The sequence below is a fragment of the Scophthalmus maximus genome, chromosome 11, assembly GCF_022379125.1.
Source record: "Scophthalmus maximus strain ysfricsl-2021 chromosome 11, ASM2237912v1, whole genome shotgun sequence".
NCBI classification, from domain to species: domain Eukaryota; kingdom Metazoa; phylum Chordata; class Actinopteri; order Pleuronectiformes; family Scophthalmidae; genus Scophthalmus; species Scophthalmus maximus.
In genome coordinates, this window is record NC_061525.1 from 5,974,511 (window position 1) to 5,990,000 (window position 15,490).

General features: G+C 43.5%; 2 protein-coding genes across 2 annotated transcripts in view; one reads left to right on the top strand and one right to left on the bottom strand.

Moving 5' to 3' along the window:
- Positions 1-2,060: 2,060 nt before the first annotated feature.
- exosc5 (exosome component 5) lies at positions 2,061-5,503 on the top strand. Its single transcript, XM_035622698.2, has 6 exons — positions 2,061-2,234; positions 3,597-3,710; positions 4,222-4,343; positions 4,449-4,589; positions 5,076-5,165; positions 5,325-5,503. The coding sequence occupies exons 1-6, from the start codon at positions 2,075-2,077 to the stop codon at positions 5,418-5,420; spliced, it is 723 nt and encodes a 240-aa protein (XP_035478591.1). The 5' UTR covers positions 2,061-2,074; the 3' UTR covers positions 5,421-5,503.
- Positions 5,504-5,640: 137 nt separating this feature from the next.
- The window catches only part of tmem91 (transmembrane protein 91), a 12,780-nt gene continuing 2,930 nt past the window's right edge, over positions 5,641-15,490 (bottom strand). The window contains exons 2-4 of the mRNA XM_035622697.2: positions 11,505-13,169; positions 9,247-9,393; positions 5,641-7,964 (exon numbers count right to left, since the gene is read on the bottom strand). Of these exons, the coding sequence (XP_035478590.2) occupies positions 7,809-7,964; positions 9,247-9,393; positions 11,505-11,939 (738 nt within the window). The 5' untranslated portion in view covers positions 11,940-13,169 and the 3' untranslated portion in view covers positions 5,641-7,808. The remainder of the gene's footprint in view (positions 7,965-9,246; positions 9,394-11,504; positions 13,170-15,490) is intronic.

The window sequence follows — 15,490 nt, forward strand, 5'->3', positions numbered from 1 at the left end:
CCACATTCATCAACAGACAAACACGCGCACACACCTTTACCTGTCTCGCTTCCCTCTCTCCCGCTCCTGCTTCGCTGCCAGCGTCAAGAAACAGGCTACAAAATAAACTTCACTTCCTCTTTTTTACTTTCAAAATAAGAGTTTTACTGCCTGAACACGGATTCCTTTTGATGAGTGGGTGATGTTTAGTGTGGGTGGGAGCTTAATTCACCCATTCACGTATACGATTAATGTTTGATTGACTGGTGTAATTTGGGGTCAATCATAAAATTGTCGATTTTGCATTTTGGGGTATATTAGGTTTATTTTTTCAAAGACATAAATAACACAACCAACACATACATTTTCGTTTTTGTCCTCAATCTTAATTCTACACACCCGGGCCACCCCCCCCCCCCCCCCCCCCCCCCTAAGAAGGGGTCAAGTCACACTTGTCAAACAATAAATAAATAAAAATCAAAAGAGGATGAAAAACAGATTGAACATGCAACGAGCTAAAATGGGGCCGAATTTAACACATGTATCTTTACTTTCTGATTCTTGTCAATAGATTATGTAGACAAAGGGTCTTCCCAAGACCCCGAACGATGTGTGACTCGCTGTGGCAATGTGATTTTGAACAAAGGTTTTGTTTTTCCCTCTTGCGAAAGCCGGCTACTCTGTACGTTTTATTTTGAAAAGAAAATGTCTCTATTCCGGTTATAATACATGTTGTTGTCGTTACCTTGACGAAACGTCTCCCTCTCTATCTCCCTGTCACTATAGCAACAGCCTCTCCACCAGCTCCGCATCGTGACCATTGGAGGCAGAGAGAGACGTTAATGTACATAACTGTACAAAGTACTTTTTTTTTTTTTCCTATAGCACCCGAGTCGGTTGTGAACGCATCTTGGATCACACAGAGGCAAGTGAAGTGTGTGGAAATTAAAGACAGGAAGGAGTTTCCGGTGTCGCTCACCTGAATAATTCATTGTGAAACAGGTGTGCGTTTGTAATTGATGCCACAGCGGTTTAACCCTTTCTGCCTCTTATAAAGGCTTCAGCTAGAAGTCGTATCTGACAGATTGTCCCTGATAAAGGTGAAGAAGTTCATGTTAAACTCCACACAGATTGTATCATGGGACGGTGTAGGTGAAGGTTCTGGCCGGCGATGGTAGCGGTAGCTCCTGTTAGCTACGGGACTCGACAGGCAACATGTGGGCTTTCAGCACGGTACTTTTATCATACTAAACGTTGACCATACCGTGCCAGGTCGTCGCGGCACTATCTCCCACAACTATACAAGCACACATACAAGAACACAGGCTAAATTCATACACCAACACAGAACAAAATAAAAGAGTCGGCACTCGTGGCGGAGAGCGCAGGAGCGTCCGCTCTTCTTCGTGTCCAGCGCGACACAGCAAACAAAAGGAGGCGCCCCCTAGTGGCGCTACATTTAATACAACTCCGGATGTTACAAGAGCCATGCAGAAAATAAATTTTAATTTTAGACCTCATGTTTCCTCTTTGTGTTCCCTCTGTAAAAGAGAGAAGCGCCTCTCCTCAGTAATTCAAACCTGCAGCTTCTCATTCAAGTTACTTTTGGTCTCAAATCTCCATATTATATGATATGGATATGGAATGTGGGATATCATAAGGTTCTTTTCTCATTTATTATACATCTGTTCTCGTTCAAGTAACTTTTGGACTCATATCTTATTAATCTGGGAGACACATCAGGTGTTGGTCTGACAACAATAAAGTTGATCCTTTTTTCAGTTTCCTTCAAACTAGAACTTGTTTTATATTGGACATTCGTTAACTTTGTATGTATAAAAGAAAAAAGGCTTAAGAGACATCTTGCCCGCTAAATGGTTGACAATGACAATGGTTGCCTGATGAATAAAAGTGAATTTTTCTTTATAGCCATATTATGTATGTTGTTTGTTTTTTTTACATTTTGCACATTTAAACTTGTGTTGTTATTCTAAATAGTCAAACTTAATTTTAATTTTATTTTCTTTATTGTATTATAATAACTTTGTAAGTGAATGAAAAAGCAGTTTCCTTCTGATGTCATCAGTGAGGGCCCATGAGGGGTAAACAGATGACGTCATCCCCCCGCGACGAACCACTTTTCCATGGTGGCGGAGTGATGGAGGCGTGCGACTCTTCACGCGTTTCCCTGAGAGAGTTCGGCTGTGAGCAGAACCTCCTGTCGCGTCCTGACGGATCAGCGTCCTTCATCCATGGTAAGGACACGCGGAACTATGTGTTGGAGTCAGCTGCTAGAGAAATCTAGGCGTCGCACTCTGTCTACTTGTTACCGCTTCCGTAGACCGTTGTAGAAAAACCTCAGCACTGCTTGAAACACACTTACGATCTTACCGAAAACTTGTGTTATTAATGATCTGTGATTGATTCAATTCAATTCAAGTTTATTGTCATATGCACAGTAAAGAAACATGTTTCCCTGTACAATTAAATTCCTCCTTGGCTGTCCACAGAATTGCCAGACAATGTCAAATGTACAATATAAACTACAAATATACAAAATTAAAACTACAAATATACAAAATAAAACAATTCTATGTAATCTACAATATATACTACAAATGTACAAAATAAAACAATTCTAAAAGGCAACATGTAAAAAAGAAAGCAGCAATTATAATAATAAAAGGTGCAAATGTAAACAGTGCAAGTTATGCATGTGCAAACTGAAAGAATGTAAACAGTCGAGTACAGTTACACGAGGTAGACTGTGATAATCGAGGTAACTTCAGGTTAACTCTGGATTTTTCCAGGTGGCTCGCTTCTTACTGATCTCTGCACCTCAAACCAGGGCTGAGGTTCAAACGCCACAACCACTATTCCATTAACAGTCCGGAAAATCTGAAATTTTAAAATTAGGAAAGAAAACTACTTTTGTTTTTTTTCAACCGAATGTATCACTGAAGACACGCACAGTGACAACCTCGGTGCTGCACGCCTGCAATTCAAGTAGGGCTGCAACCAACTATTGTTTATCATTATGGATTAAATAATAATTACCAGAAAATATTCACATTCAAGAGGCTGAAATGAGAGACTTTTGCCTTTTTCCCCCATTAAAACTACTTCTTACAGATTAACCGAGTAGCAAAATATTTCCCGATTAATTTAGTAGGCGATTACTAATCGATTAACTATTGCAGCTCTTAATTCAAGTAAGGATTCACACCTCACAAGGAAGTTTTCAGCTTATACAGAGGAAACATTTAACTATTGTAACAACGAAGTAGATATTATTGAAAATGAAAACAATGTAATGTGTAACACGAGGTGAATATATATATATATATATATATTCACCTCGTGTTAATATATATATATATATATATATATATATATATATATATATATATATTCCTTTACTTTTGTCAACATTCTCTACTTATAATATACATCTGCGGTGGACACTTTTTTCCCTTGTTAACATCTTATTGTTTTGATTTTGTATTTGTTTTCTGATGTTCATAAATTGTTCTCAAGGCAAATCCTAATCCTCCCCCTCCGACTCAGTAATGTGTTTTCTGTTGAATAATAATATCCTCATCTGATCTTGTCCGAAGGAGACACAAGTGTGTACGCTGGAGTGTATGGACCGGCTGAGGTCAAAGTGAGCAAAGAGATCTATGACCGGGCAACGTTGGAGGTGTTGATACAGCCCAAAGTGGGACTGCCAAGTAAGTTGTTTTCTCAAGGGGGAAAATATTATTTATTATGCAGCTGTTTTCATTTGTTGTGAGTCTAATGTAGCTACTGAATGTTTCTGTAAAGCAGTGTGGGCAAATCTAGATCTTTTAGTATTTGTGGTAATGTATTCTTTAAAGTCATGCACAATACATGCAGTAATATAATTTGATGTAATGGTGCAAACATAAAAAATGTCATATTCAATTCTGATACTTTGTACAGTATATGCAGGCTACTGTAGTTACAATGCAGTGTGTATACATGAAAAAAAATGTATGTAGCTTGTAAATCAATGTTTCCACAAGCCTCTATGGATTCATTTAAAGCAAAGTTAACTTTGGGGTATAAGAAGACTTGTAACTGTTCATTTGACAGCCTTCTCTCATTTGTCCTGTTCATATGCTGTCATACCTCAACACACCACAAGGTGGAATGAGTCAGCCAGTAGTTTTTCTGTTTTGCTCCAAGTGTGTCGTATCCCAACATTTATCCATTTCCTAGGTGTAAGGGAGCGATCACAGGAGCAGTGTGTGCGAGAAACCTGTGAGGCATCTCTGCTCTTGTCGCTTCACCCCCGCTCCTCCCTCACTCTCATTCTGCAGGTGTTGCACGATGACGGTTCAGTATCCTTCAGTGAAGCTCATTTCCAGTGTGCGTGTAGAGAATTGAAATGGTCTCCTGGCGGTGTTTCTTGGTGAATCTTGGGTTCTTCCTTAACTGTTCCCCAGCTCTTGTCCTGCTTTTTGAATGCAGCCTGTATGGCTCTCATGGATGCAGGCCTGCCCATGAGTTGCCTGTTCTGTGGAGTGACCTGTGCCATTGACGCAGACGGTCAAATCATCACAGATCCCACTGCAGCTCAGGAAAAGGTAAATCTGAGGCTAAGGAAAAGAAAAAACCCTGTACAGCTGTTTGTTGGGGGGAGGGGGAACACAAAAAGAAAATATTCAGACTTGTCATAAAGCAGAGACTGATAGTCCGGTTCCTTTGTTGGGATGAGGGGGTTGAGGTTGATGTCATCTGGAGTTTTAAGTCTTCCATCGGTCCAATCCATCGGCAGCAATCTCTTCAAATAAACCAATCACGGGGCCCCACCTATTTCAACACTCATACAGTCACACACATTAAGGGGAGGAGGGCGATCCCTACTAAAATTCCCTAGAGTCATAACACCTGGGTTTTTTGAAATGTCAAAAATACACTTTGGGATTAGAAGAAGTTGATCTCAAATTTAATAGTCACACAAGGCAAATAACTTAACATAAGAACTTGTCACAGATTCATTTTACTTTCCTTTCAGTACAGTCAACACTGTCAAAGTCCTCAGTGAATCTGCCCCTTTGTTCTTTCACCAGGAAAGTCGAGCTTTGATGACCTTCGCTATTGACAGCACACAACGCAATGTACTGATGTCATCAACCAAAGGATCGTTTTCAGTCAATGAGGTACGTAAATCGATCATTTCTTTCTTTCCTCAGATATTGTATTGGTCTGTCTGTGATTTCCTTCAGTTCTGATGAGATATGTTTCTGTCTCCGTCTTTAATAACAGCAGACCTTTAATATGCTCGTTCTTTAACGCTCGTTTTGCTTCTCCCTCTGCAGCTGCAGCAGTGTATAGCAGTCAGTCAGACGGCGTCGGAGAAGATTTTCCAGTTCTACAGGGACTCTGTCCAGCGACGATACTCCAAAACCCTATGATGAAAAAGCAGCTTCCTTTTTTTTTTAAGTCTTTAAAAAAATGCATACAAATACTGACATTTTAATAAAGTATTCAGTGACCACTTTGGGCTGCTTTGGCTTCACTTCGGTTGGCTGTGCTGTGGGCGAAATGAGTGATTTCACGAGGGGGGGTTACATGAGGACATGTGAAAGGAGACCAGACTGAAATGTCAAGAGCACAAAATAAAAAGAGGAAAGATGAATGTCAAACAAGTGCATTTATTGGGATTCATTGGGGGGTTGTTATCTTCCAATTTAATATTTACATGTAACACAAGAGTGTGAGCCGGGAAGGAACTGAATATCTCTTGTCACAACCTTTGACCTTCATCGACACGTGAGTTGTCCACTTATTTGTGTCCAGTTGTTTATCTGTTCAGGTGACAAAGTGAGACAAATCGGACTAGACCCTGTTTAATGGCTGCGTGATCAGTCGAGGCTCGTCCACACCAAATGCTCCCACATAAATCTCTCACGTGTTAACTCGGCTGTAACGACAAAGGATGTTGTTTTTTTTCTTCTTCTCATCGACGGAGTCCAGAGGAGACGGAGGACGTGTAAGGATTGTCAGAAGTGTACGGGGCTGTGTGTCGCGCCACATCAACAGTGATGGCAGACGAAGGTTAGACACTGAGGTATCACAGGTGTGTCCACACATATCACTTGTGGTGATGATAATCTGTCTGCTCAGTCATGATAACAACACGGTTTGCAGAAAACGTAGTGATTTTAATCGTTTCTAGTTCAGCTGTGGACTATAAAAACTAAACATCTACATAGAAAATGTCAATATACCGTACAGCCACTTTTTAAAATATTTATTTCGAGCTTTTTTATGGCACATTTAAGCTCAAACCAATATGGCTAGAGTTGTTTTTTTTTTCTTTTCTTTTATCAAAGCTGCTCTGACTGACCCGGGACCAAATGGAGGGAGTGATCGAAGCTTGGAGCAGGCCTGCGCGTGGCAAACCGACACAGTCGCCATGCAGGTATCTGTTCAAACGGACATTTGACTGACTCATGCATCACGTCGCTGAGCGCCACCTGTCTTGTCATACTCTTTGCAAGGTTTTTTTTTTTTTCCGTCTGAACAAAGCGTTACTGTGTTTGTTTACACAAGTTTCAGCTTCACTTCATTTTTTAGGTTTGTCCTATTGCAAGATGCAAGTTTCTTGGAGGATTTCAGGGACAGGAGTGTTTGTTCTCTTTAAAGGGGAGAAAATAGCAGAATCCATATTTAGGGAGTTGCAGCCCTGTAGCGACTATTAATGGAATAGCTCACAAAAGGATCATCCTCAGAGTTTCTTCCATATTTTTGGCACTTCTCCTTGACTATCTCTTCGCGATCTACATGTGGTGCTCTGTACAGTATGAGGCAGCATCTTAAGCTAGTGTTGAGATACTGCCACAACCTTGGATTTCATTTGTATTTGTTTTCTTATATAATGGCACTATATGTGTTTTTCCATGTAGATCTATGTGTATATCCACATAAAGAGACTTCATCCAACTTGGCCTAAACAGAGCAGAATCGGTCGTGTCTGCTGGTTCACGGTGAAGGACGCTGAATGTGAAATCGGGATGGGTCAAATGATGTGCAGTGTTTCAGAAGCGTAGAAAGAAATCCTATGTTTCTATGTTTTGCTTCTGGCCTGTCATATGTTTTTAAAATAAAGCTCTGGGGCTCTTAAACCGCCACCAGTTTTCATCCCGGGCTGGCTCAGGCCCTTCAACAGCAAGGTCCGTCAGGATTTTAGCCACTGCCACGTCCTTGCTCTGACCTCATAAATCTGCAGACTCCATCGGCGCTGTACGCTGCTCTCCACTTAGCTCTTCCCGGGCAGCCGAGGCCACGTGTCCCCTATTTCCTCCCTCTCATTATGAATCCATTGCTTTCAGGACTATGATATCTATAGTTTTTTTTTTATCAACATCTGCAAAAAACTCTCACTTCTTTTCTCTCTCTTTTTTTTTTTTGTACGTCAGTAATGCTTAACACGTGATGACGACTATAGCACAGACTTAAAGGACAGGTGACTTAAGACCTTGGGTGTCAAAATAAATCACAGTTACAGACGGATTCTTCTACATGGAGTGATACTGAATGTTCAGGGATTTTTCTTCACATGCAAGGAATGTCCACTGAGCTGAATTATGTCCTAATCCAATAAGACATGATTATGATCTACACACAAGCTCTCCACGTGCGTTTTTACAGTCCCTTCTTTGCTTTTCCGGCAGTGTGGATGAAACATGACTGCAGACAGGGTTGACGGACAGAGACTGATTATTTTACAGGTGATATGTTGACTTGTGTTGCTATTCATGGGGCGCGTGAAAAGGCGTATCCTCGCGCAAGAGCCGCTGTTACGGTGGTTTTCCCGACAGGTAGGAGATCAACGCAGCGATGGCACAGATGTACGTTATGATTCCAAACACAATGGAGAGCACCGAGAGCCACAGAGCCTGGCGCGACGCCGCGTTGGCCCCCTGGAGATCCCCCTGAGCCGACGCCTTGTTGGTCTGAGGAACGGAGGAGAGAGGAGGGGGAGATAATGATTAGAGTCGGGGGGGGGGGGGGGGAGAGGAGAGCGCGGCATTTGTCAGCATTTGTCAGTGTCCTCCGTGGGCTACACTTTCCCCTTCCACTCATTCCGATCACACTCAACCCATGATACATTCCGTCCCTGAATCACACCCAACGTTTGTGGCTCCTTCACCACGTTCTCCTTCCATCCTTCCTTCCTCTCCCCCTCTTTGTCCTTGTCTTTGACTCTGACCCCTGTTTTAGTAAGCACTCAACAAAATTGGAAATCTATCACCTCGGGGCTTCTTGTTATGACTCTAATTAAACCTTAACGAAGGCTATTGATCTGATCAAAATGCCTTTGCAGCTCGCTGCCAGTAAGCTTTGTAGCTTTTGCGTTAATGGGATGTTTTTTTTCTTCCTGCAGGAATGCTGGAATGATGCCTATATAAACTATGGCCCTCTGGCGACTGTGGATAGAGGTGTCAGGAGCTCTTTCACACTGTCAGTGATAATAGTGACTGATGAGATGGTTTGTTCCCCTTTCCATTTACACCCGCTCCATATTTGCACCAAATCTGCCACCGGCCACCAGTAAGTTTGTTTGAAAGTATTGTACTTATATTTATTTGATATCCTTTGTATCATATATATATATATATATATATATATATATAATATATATAATGCAACCCTAATTCAATGTGTGTTTCTGGCATATTCTGATCATTTTAGATCAGTATGCTCAAGCCATCAATAAGGGGCTGCACTAAATCAATTGCTGAGGACAAAAAAAAATCTGCTGCTCCAACTTGTCTTTTAGGTGAGCAGGCATGTAAGTCCAGATTTTTTTTGTTGGTACCTGTTCCTCATTGACTTACTAAAATATGCTGTCTTTTTTTTTGAGAAAGGAAATATTGTTTGAAGTGTTTAGCCTGTTAACATTAGCAGCCCAGACAAAGGAAGAACAATCCTTGTTTCCCGTCTCTAGGTACAGGATGCCTGCGATGGGAGGAGTGCGAACATTGTGTTTTTTGGGGTCACGACACTGATATAGATACATTTATTCAATCATAAATATAGAGTGAATATTAATTAAGCACATCAATTAAGCTTCTGAATTATGGCACAAGAGGCTGCTACAGTGATATGAGACACTGGGCCTGTTGTTTGTCTACACACACTGCAGAGGACAGGACGTCCCCGTCCGCTGTGCAATTCACTGCCGGGTTATATCAGATCAGGCCTGAGAGTGTTTGTGTGTGTGTGTGTGTATACCTTCTGTGAAAGGTAGAAGGCAGCGATGCCCAGGGGCCAGAAGCAGCAGAGCATGGAGAAAAAGGCCAGACCCAGGTAGTCCTGAGGGATCATTAGAGGGAAGTTGCTCTCGCTGTCTGTATCACTGAAGTCCTCAATGGATGAGTCCTGGGATTCAAACAGAGCGCACTTAGGTTGCGTTCAGGTTCGAGGGTCTGGTCATCAGAATGACATCAGAAACACCTCTGATGGCATCTGTTTACACATCTGTTCTCTTGCTGGTGTTTTCCCACTTTTATTAAATGTTCGTCTTTGCGATTTCCGCCCCCACACTGATGCAAAAGAGATTATTCAAATTTCATTTCACTGCAAATAATAATGACAGTAAAACGGCAACATCTCTTTCTATAGAAATCACTCTGGAAAAAAATCCGCAGTGAACCGTTTTCATAGGGACTATTTCTTTGGACCAAAGTATCCAGCAAAATCTGTCGATTATCCAGAGCACTCATTATATGCAGAATTTAAACATGTAAACACACTCACTAACAATAAGAAACAGTTTTGTGTATTACAGTATGCTCATGTCCTCTTGGAAAATAACTGGAAAACTTTGCTCATGCCTGTAAGATAAAGTGACTGAATGGGGTTAGTGTGGATGTGCACTGGCTCTGTTGACCGCAGGTGATTCATGACTCACAGATTGTCTGAAACAGTTGCATATTCAGTCTGACTTTCTGTCTCCCCCTGACCCCGTCCTATTAGTCTGCATGTAGTATTTTGTGCGTGAAATAATTGCGCAGCCAGCGATGCTCCTGTAACGTTTGAGCTGCATACACCAGCACAGATGTGTGTTAACCATGAGTTCGCAGTGTTGTGTTGACGTCAGTGAGTCGCTCACTGCACCAGCATGTTCTGTTGGTCTCGAAAAACGAAGAAAGAAGAGTCAGCATCAAATATCTGCGAGGTTCGAATTGATCCGTCCTCTCTGGAATTACCTCATACATCAGGATAGATTTGCCCGGAGCATAAAGCAGTTCCCATGGCGACAAGAGGCAGGGAAAACGCATGTTGAGCCAAACACACAGCCAGCCAGACAGAATGGGATGCTCCTACGGTCATCTCCTCTGCTCTGGCACCACATAACCATTTCCACTGTGACCGATTTTTTCGTGGGCCACTCCGATTTCCTTCAACTGAGCATTTGAAGCGAAACACAGTCGGAGCAGGAGATGTTGTGTTGTGCGTCTTTGGGGTCACTGCAAGCTGTTATGCCCACAGGCCAGCGCCTTTGCATCACTGCACTACCACACGCATTCAGACTGAGCTCGAAAAAAGAAGCAACTTTCTTGTGCTGCTCTTTTGTCCTTGTGGAGCCAAACTCACAACCTGAACTGCGGCGTGTAATTCTCCTGTTTGTCCACTTGATCGTGTTTTTAATCGGAGTAGCACTCTGCGGGTTGTAATTGAAACTTTAGTCTGACCGCTGGGAGACATTTCATGTTGATTTAAACAACCGGCAGCTACTTACTTGTGACATTTACCGCCACATCACCACAACATCACATGACCAGTGTAACGGTTTTAAAGCTAATTTACATTTCACTCCGGTGTGAGCTTTGCTCGGTGATCTGTGAAATAGAACTGGCAGCCTCCGCCACGACTGTAGTGTCATTACCTGCGCCGGAGCTGGAGAGGAGCTTTATGTAATCTGGCTTATTTTGACAGTGAGCATTCAATTTCTGCCTGCCCTGAAATGCACCGCTCTTATGTCTATTTTGAGTTCCTCCTTCGTTCTCAGAGTCTGCTCTGAGAATATGAGTTTCTCTGCCCTCAAATGTGAAACTCGTCCGAGCAGCGGAGAGGATGTTGCCGAGGTTACTTGAAAAGAAATAATAATTGTTCATGTGCAGAGATGAAACAATTAATCAAATAGTTCATTGTCTATTTCGGTCAATGCCAACCTCTCTCTGATTTACCTGATGTAGTGTAAGGTTTTGCTGCTATTCTCTGTTCTATATCTTTGGGTTTGGACTGCTGGTAGAACATTTGACGATATCCCCTTGTACTCTAGGATATTATAGTAATCGTTTGAGACATACAGACAGTATGTGTCAATGGTCTTTCTAATTTAGTATCTGCAAGAAAAAGAAAATTGCTCGCACTGCTTTCCTATAACTGTCATTGTTTGGTATAAAAGGAATGCTTTTTTGATTTTTATAACATTTATTCAACAACACAGAAATAAAAAATAAACTCTCTCAACAGGGAGGTCTTACGTCAGAGTCGGGAAGCAGGTCATCCTCATCATCCATGCTGTAGGACACGCTGTGGAGGTCCTGCGCCTCGGCCAACAGCTTCCTCTCCAGTGTGGAGCCGGGCCGAATATCCACGAAGGTCGTCTCCAGGTAGTCTTTGCTGAGCAGGGAGTCCGTGTGGCCCCACATGGGGGCCGGTGGGTAAAAGGACTCCAGTGTGCGAGGTAAGGAGCAAGGGTCCAGCAGCTGCTGCTGCTGTAGCTCGGGAGGATGTCCGCAATAGCCCCTCCATGCCAAGGGGGGGTAGGCCCTGTCCTCCTCGCACTTAACCAGGATGCTATGGAACAGCCCAGCCGGGGCTTGTCCAGTCCCAGGCCCCGGCCCCGGCCCCGATGCCCGGCTGTTATTGGGGTTTTCTCCCAGAAGAGGGTGCTCCAGCTCATCCAGATTCTCCATCCCTCTCTTTCAATGCCGGCCACGCAAGGGGCCACCACATCAACAGCGAAATGTAATCTACAAATCGGTCTGCGCCGTGTCTCCCTGAAGAGTGTCCGATGGGCTTATGCAAAGGCAGCTGCTTCGCTGGTTTTACTGTTTCCCCGATAATCCATCTTTAATCCTATTTCTTTAATTTTTGTCTTATCATAGGCCTTGGTCCAGAGGCCTACAACACGCGCCAGGTTTACTTTAGAGTGAAATAGCCTTCATGTGCCGATGGCCTGCTCCTGTGTGCTATGAGACGTGGTGCTGAAGTTTGTGCTGGGGGATTAAAGATTCTCTTTTCCTCACATGTCATAAGATATTTGTTTCAGGACTCGGTGGCTCAGGATTTGTCCCGTCTTCCATTGCACATGATTGAGTGCGTTAGTTTTCATGAATATGCTAATGTCGGGGTACTCTCTATCTCATACAATATGGAAATGTCAATTCTGATGATGGAGGACCCTGATTAGCCCGAGACGGGCTAATGAAAACACTGGGCAGTGGGATTTCAGTGGGATTGCCCTCAGGAGCTCATGGAAAATGTCTCTTGCTATTAAATACGAAGTCTTAATCTAAGTGTCCCAGTATTAGAATGAAAGCTTTGGATGTCAGTATTTCCCTTCAACAGTTCCGGGTGAAAACAAGCAATGACGTGAGTTTAGACACGACTGTTTGAGAATAACAAAAAAAAGACCTTCAAGTTGTCACGGCATGTAATTCTTTTTGTTTGTTCCCTTTCATGAGTCTGAAAAAAAAAAGTGCACTGACACTGCTTTCAAAAAGAGACCAAAGGCAACGGGGCCTTCAGATGACTGGACTGATGCCCAGTGGGGTGTTTTGAAGCTGGAATATGCACAACCTCCAGCAGCAGTCAAACTAGTAGCGCAGTGAACGGATTGGGGCCATATTTGAGGGCAGTTAATCTGTAAAAGCAATGAGACTCCAGAAATAGAATCCTATGGTGCACACCCGCAGGTCAGCGGACCGGCAAACATGCCTGTTCCTCTGTTGTTGCTCTGTGAAGCAATAATGAAGAAATCAATGAAGTCCTTGATTTATGGTCGTGGGCTGCCGCCTGCAATGGCAGCGCTCCTTTGGGACATGTAATTTTAATGCGTTTCATCCACCTTAAGAGGGTTTCATTCAGGACAGAGAAGCAGTTGGGCGGCTGCCTCTCCACGTCTCACATGAGGACGATGGAGTCTGTTGGAAGAAAAAGAAAAGAGGTCACATGAAATGTTTAGACTTAAGCTTAATGTTAACTCACAGCGTCTCGTCTTATAGGGTTGTGTGTAACCAGGGCTCCAGTTTGGCCTTGGAGTCTTATTTTTTCTTTGTGAACACATACCCTACATGCCTGACCCAAACCCCTAACCCAAGCTCAGGGACACATCCCGGATTAGTGCATTGGCAAAGTGGGCATGTGCCCAGGGCCCTGGAGCCAATGTTAGCCCTTCAGATTTACCATTAAGTATCTTGTTCTTAAAATACTGGAGTAAATGTGATTTCTCACAAATGTCCAGGATTTGAAATGATTCAAGGACCAGGACGACGCAGTGACGACTGAACATGCTGTCGGGGGCAACGATATTTTTGTGGTCGTATGTGGCTTTGTAGTACAGTTGACGTTGGCGTACGTAAACTCCTAAATATGAACAGACTTTGTTGTAATGATCCCACCCATACGCTGTATATAAAAATGGGACAACGCGCCTCCACTTGTCTAAAAATTAAGCCAAACGGATACAAGTGCCACCATATTGTGCTTTTGATGTCATTTGGAGGCAGAGTCTGCGCAATAGTGATCATTGGGTGGAGCCACAGAATCGAGCTCCGGTCGATACACGCACTCGACCAATCGCGAGTCAGTCTCTGCTGTCAATCATGCTGACTCATCCCATTTTTTTTAAAAATAGCATCAAATAACAGAACAGAACTACCTAAAATGACTATGACTACATGTACCGCAGTCAGCCACAAGGGGGCGATGATTTGGCCTCATTTTTGTGCATCTGTCATCAGTCCATATTTACATGCTGTCAATGAACCAAGTTTGGTGAATGTTTGTGCATGCGTTGTCGAGTTACTTTGTACAAACATACACACACACACGAAAACCACACTGCTTCAAGCTACGCTGCTGCACAGGATAATTTAGAAAGGAAAACATTTTTTGTGACATTACTATAGTAATTTAGAGCTTAATAGGCTGCGTCTGCAGTGGTGGCAGAGGCTTCGGTTGTTGGTTTGTTTTCGGTTTTTCGGTCTCAGTTTTTAGGATCGTTGCACCCCTAACGGTTGGACATGCAGCCCACGCGAAAGTCCCAACGTGGGGCGGATTCATCTCACAAACTTCATGAATCCCAAAGTGACAATATCTAACATTAGCACACCGCTGAGAGGTGAGGAAATGCTCCCGTGTGAGCTGACAAGTGAGAAGGGATGAAAACTGTCACTGAGTTGCGTGTTAAGGGGCTTTTCACTCCCGGCTGCAATGAGAAATTGTCATTTGAACAAACCGCATAATATGTCGTCATTAAGTATTCATTCTGCATGGCAGGGTGCTTCACAGGCTCGAGATCAATTCAGTAACTTGTTGTTTCGCGCCTCACCACACACACACGCACAGCAGATAAATGGATAAAGTGGAATAATTGGGTGTCTTTGGGCTGGAGCGCTGCCGAGGGCTGTATTCCGGTCTCCGAGTGTTGAAACTGCTCCGGCGTGCAAACCCCCTCTGCTCCCCTCCTCATCCCCCACTCCCTTATGGAGGGCTGGTACCTTTCACACGGAACAAGCTGAGCGATCGTTCAACACACTGACGTCAGCAACGGCTCGGGGCGGACCGCTCCTCCTCCTCCCCCAATGCACACCCACAAACATCTACACATGTATACTGCGCAGTGCACACACACGCTCACTCACACATTAGCATTTGTGGCACCAGCCATCGCCTCGCCTCCCTCGCTCTCCTGCCCACTCCGAATCACTGCAGCTTCATTCCAGGAGAGATGCACTCAGCTTTATTACACCCGCCACCACCCCACCTCACCCCTCCCAACCCCCCTTCACCTCTGCCCATCCACCATAAAAAGACTTCTGTCAGCTGTATTATGAGCTCGCCTCCTTTTTCTGATTCTGCAACGCTCATAAAACATCCAGTCAGGTAGAGGGAATGTTGCAAGGACGCCACTGCAAATCACCACTGACACTTTTACAAGAGCTCCTCTTCTCTCTCTCTCTCTCTCTCTCTCTCTCCTTTTCAGTCTGGTGCTCTATCACACACACACACACACACAACCACACATCTACTCTCAGCTCCCTCCATTGCTCCAACCCCTCCTCTTTTTTGCTTTTGATCCCACTCCATTCCCTTTTCATAATCCGGCCAATACTCTCGGCAATGCCACTGTGCGAAACTTAAGACGTGTCTCACACTTGGTAGAATTTCAACTTGCTGCATGAAAAGAGAGCTAGTTCTTAAAAAATAGAAATGTGCAAGCAAAGTGAGATGCTTTAAACCA

Bases quoted from the DNA above. Each gene is read 5' to 3' on its own strand.
- exosc5 (XM_035622698.2), top strand. From the start codon at position 2,075: ATGAGGGGTAAACAGATGACGTCATCCCCCCGCGACGAACCACTTTTC. The intron at 3,711-4,221 runs GTAAGTTGTTTT...TCCATTTCCTAG, and splicing joins GCCCAAAGTGGGACTGCCAA to GTGTAAGGGAGCGATCACAG. The intron at 4,590-5,075 runs GTAAATCTGAGG...TTCTTTCACCAG, and splicing joins CCACTGCAGCTCAGGAAAAG to GAAAGTCGAGCTTTGATGAC.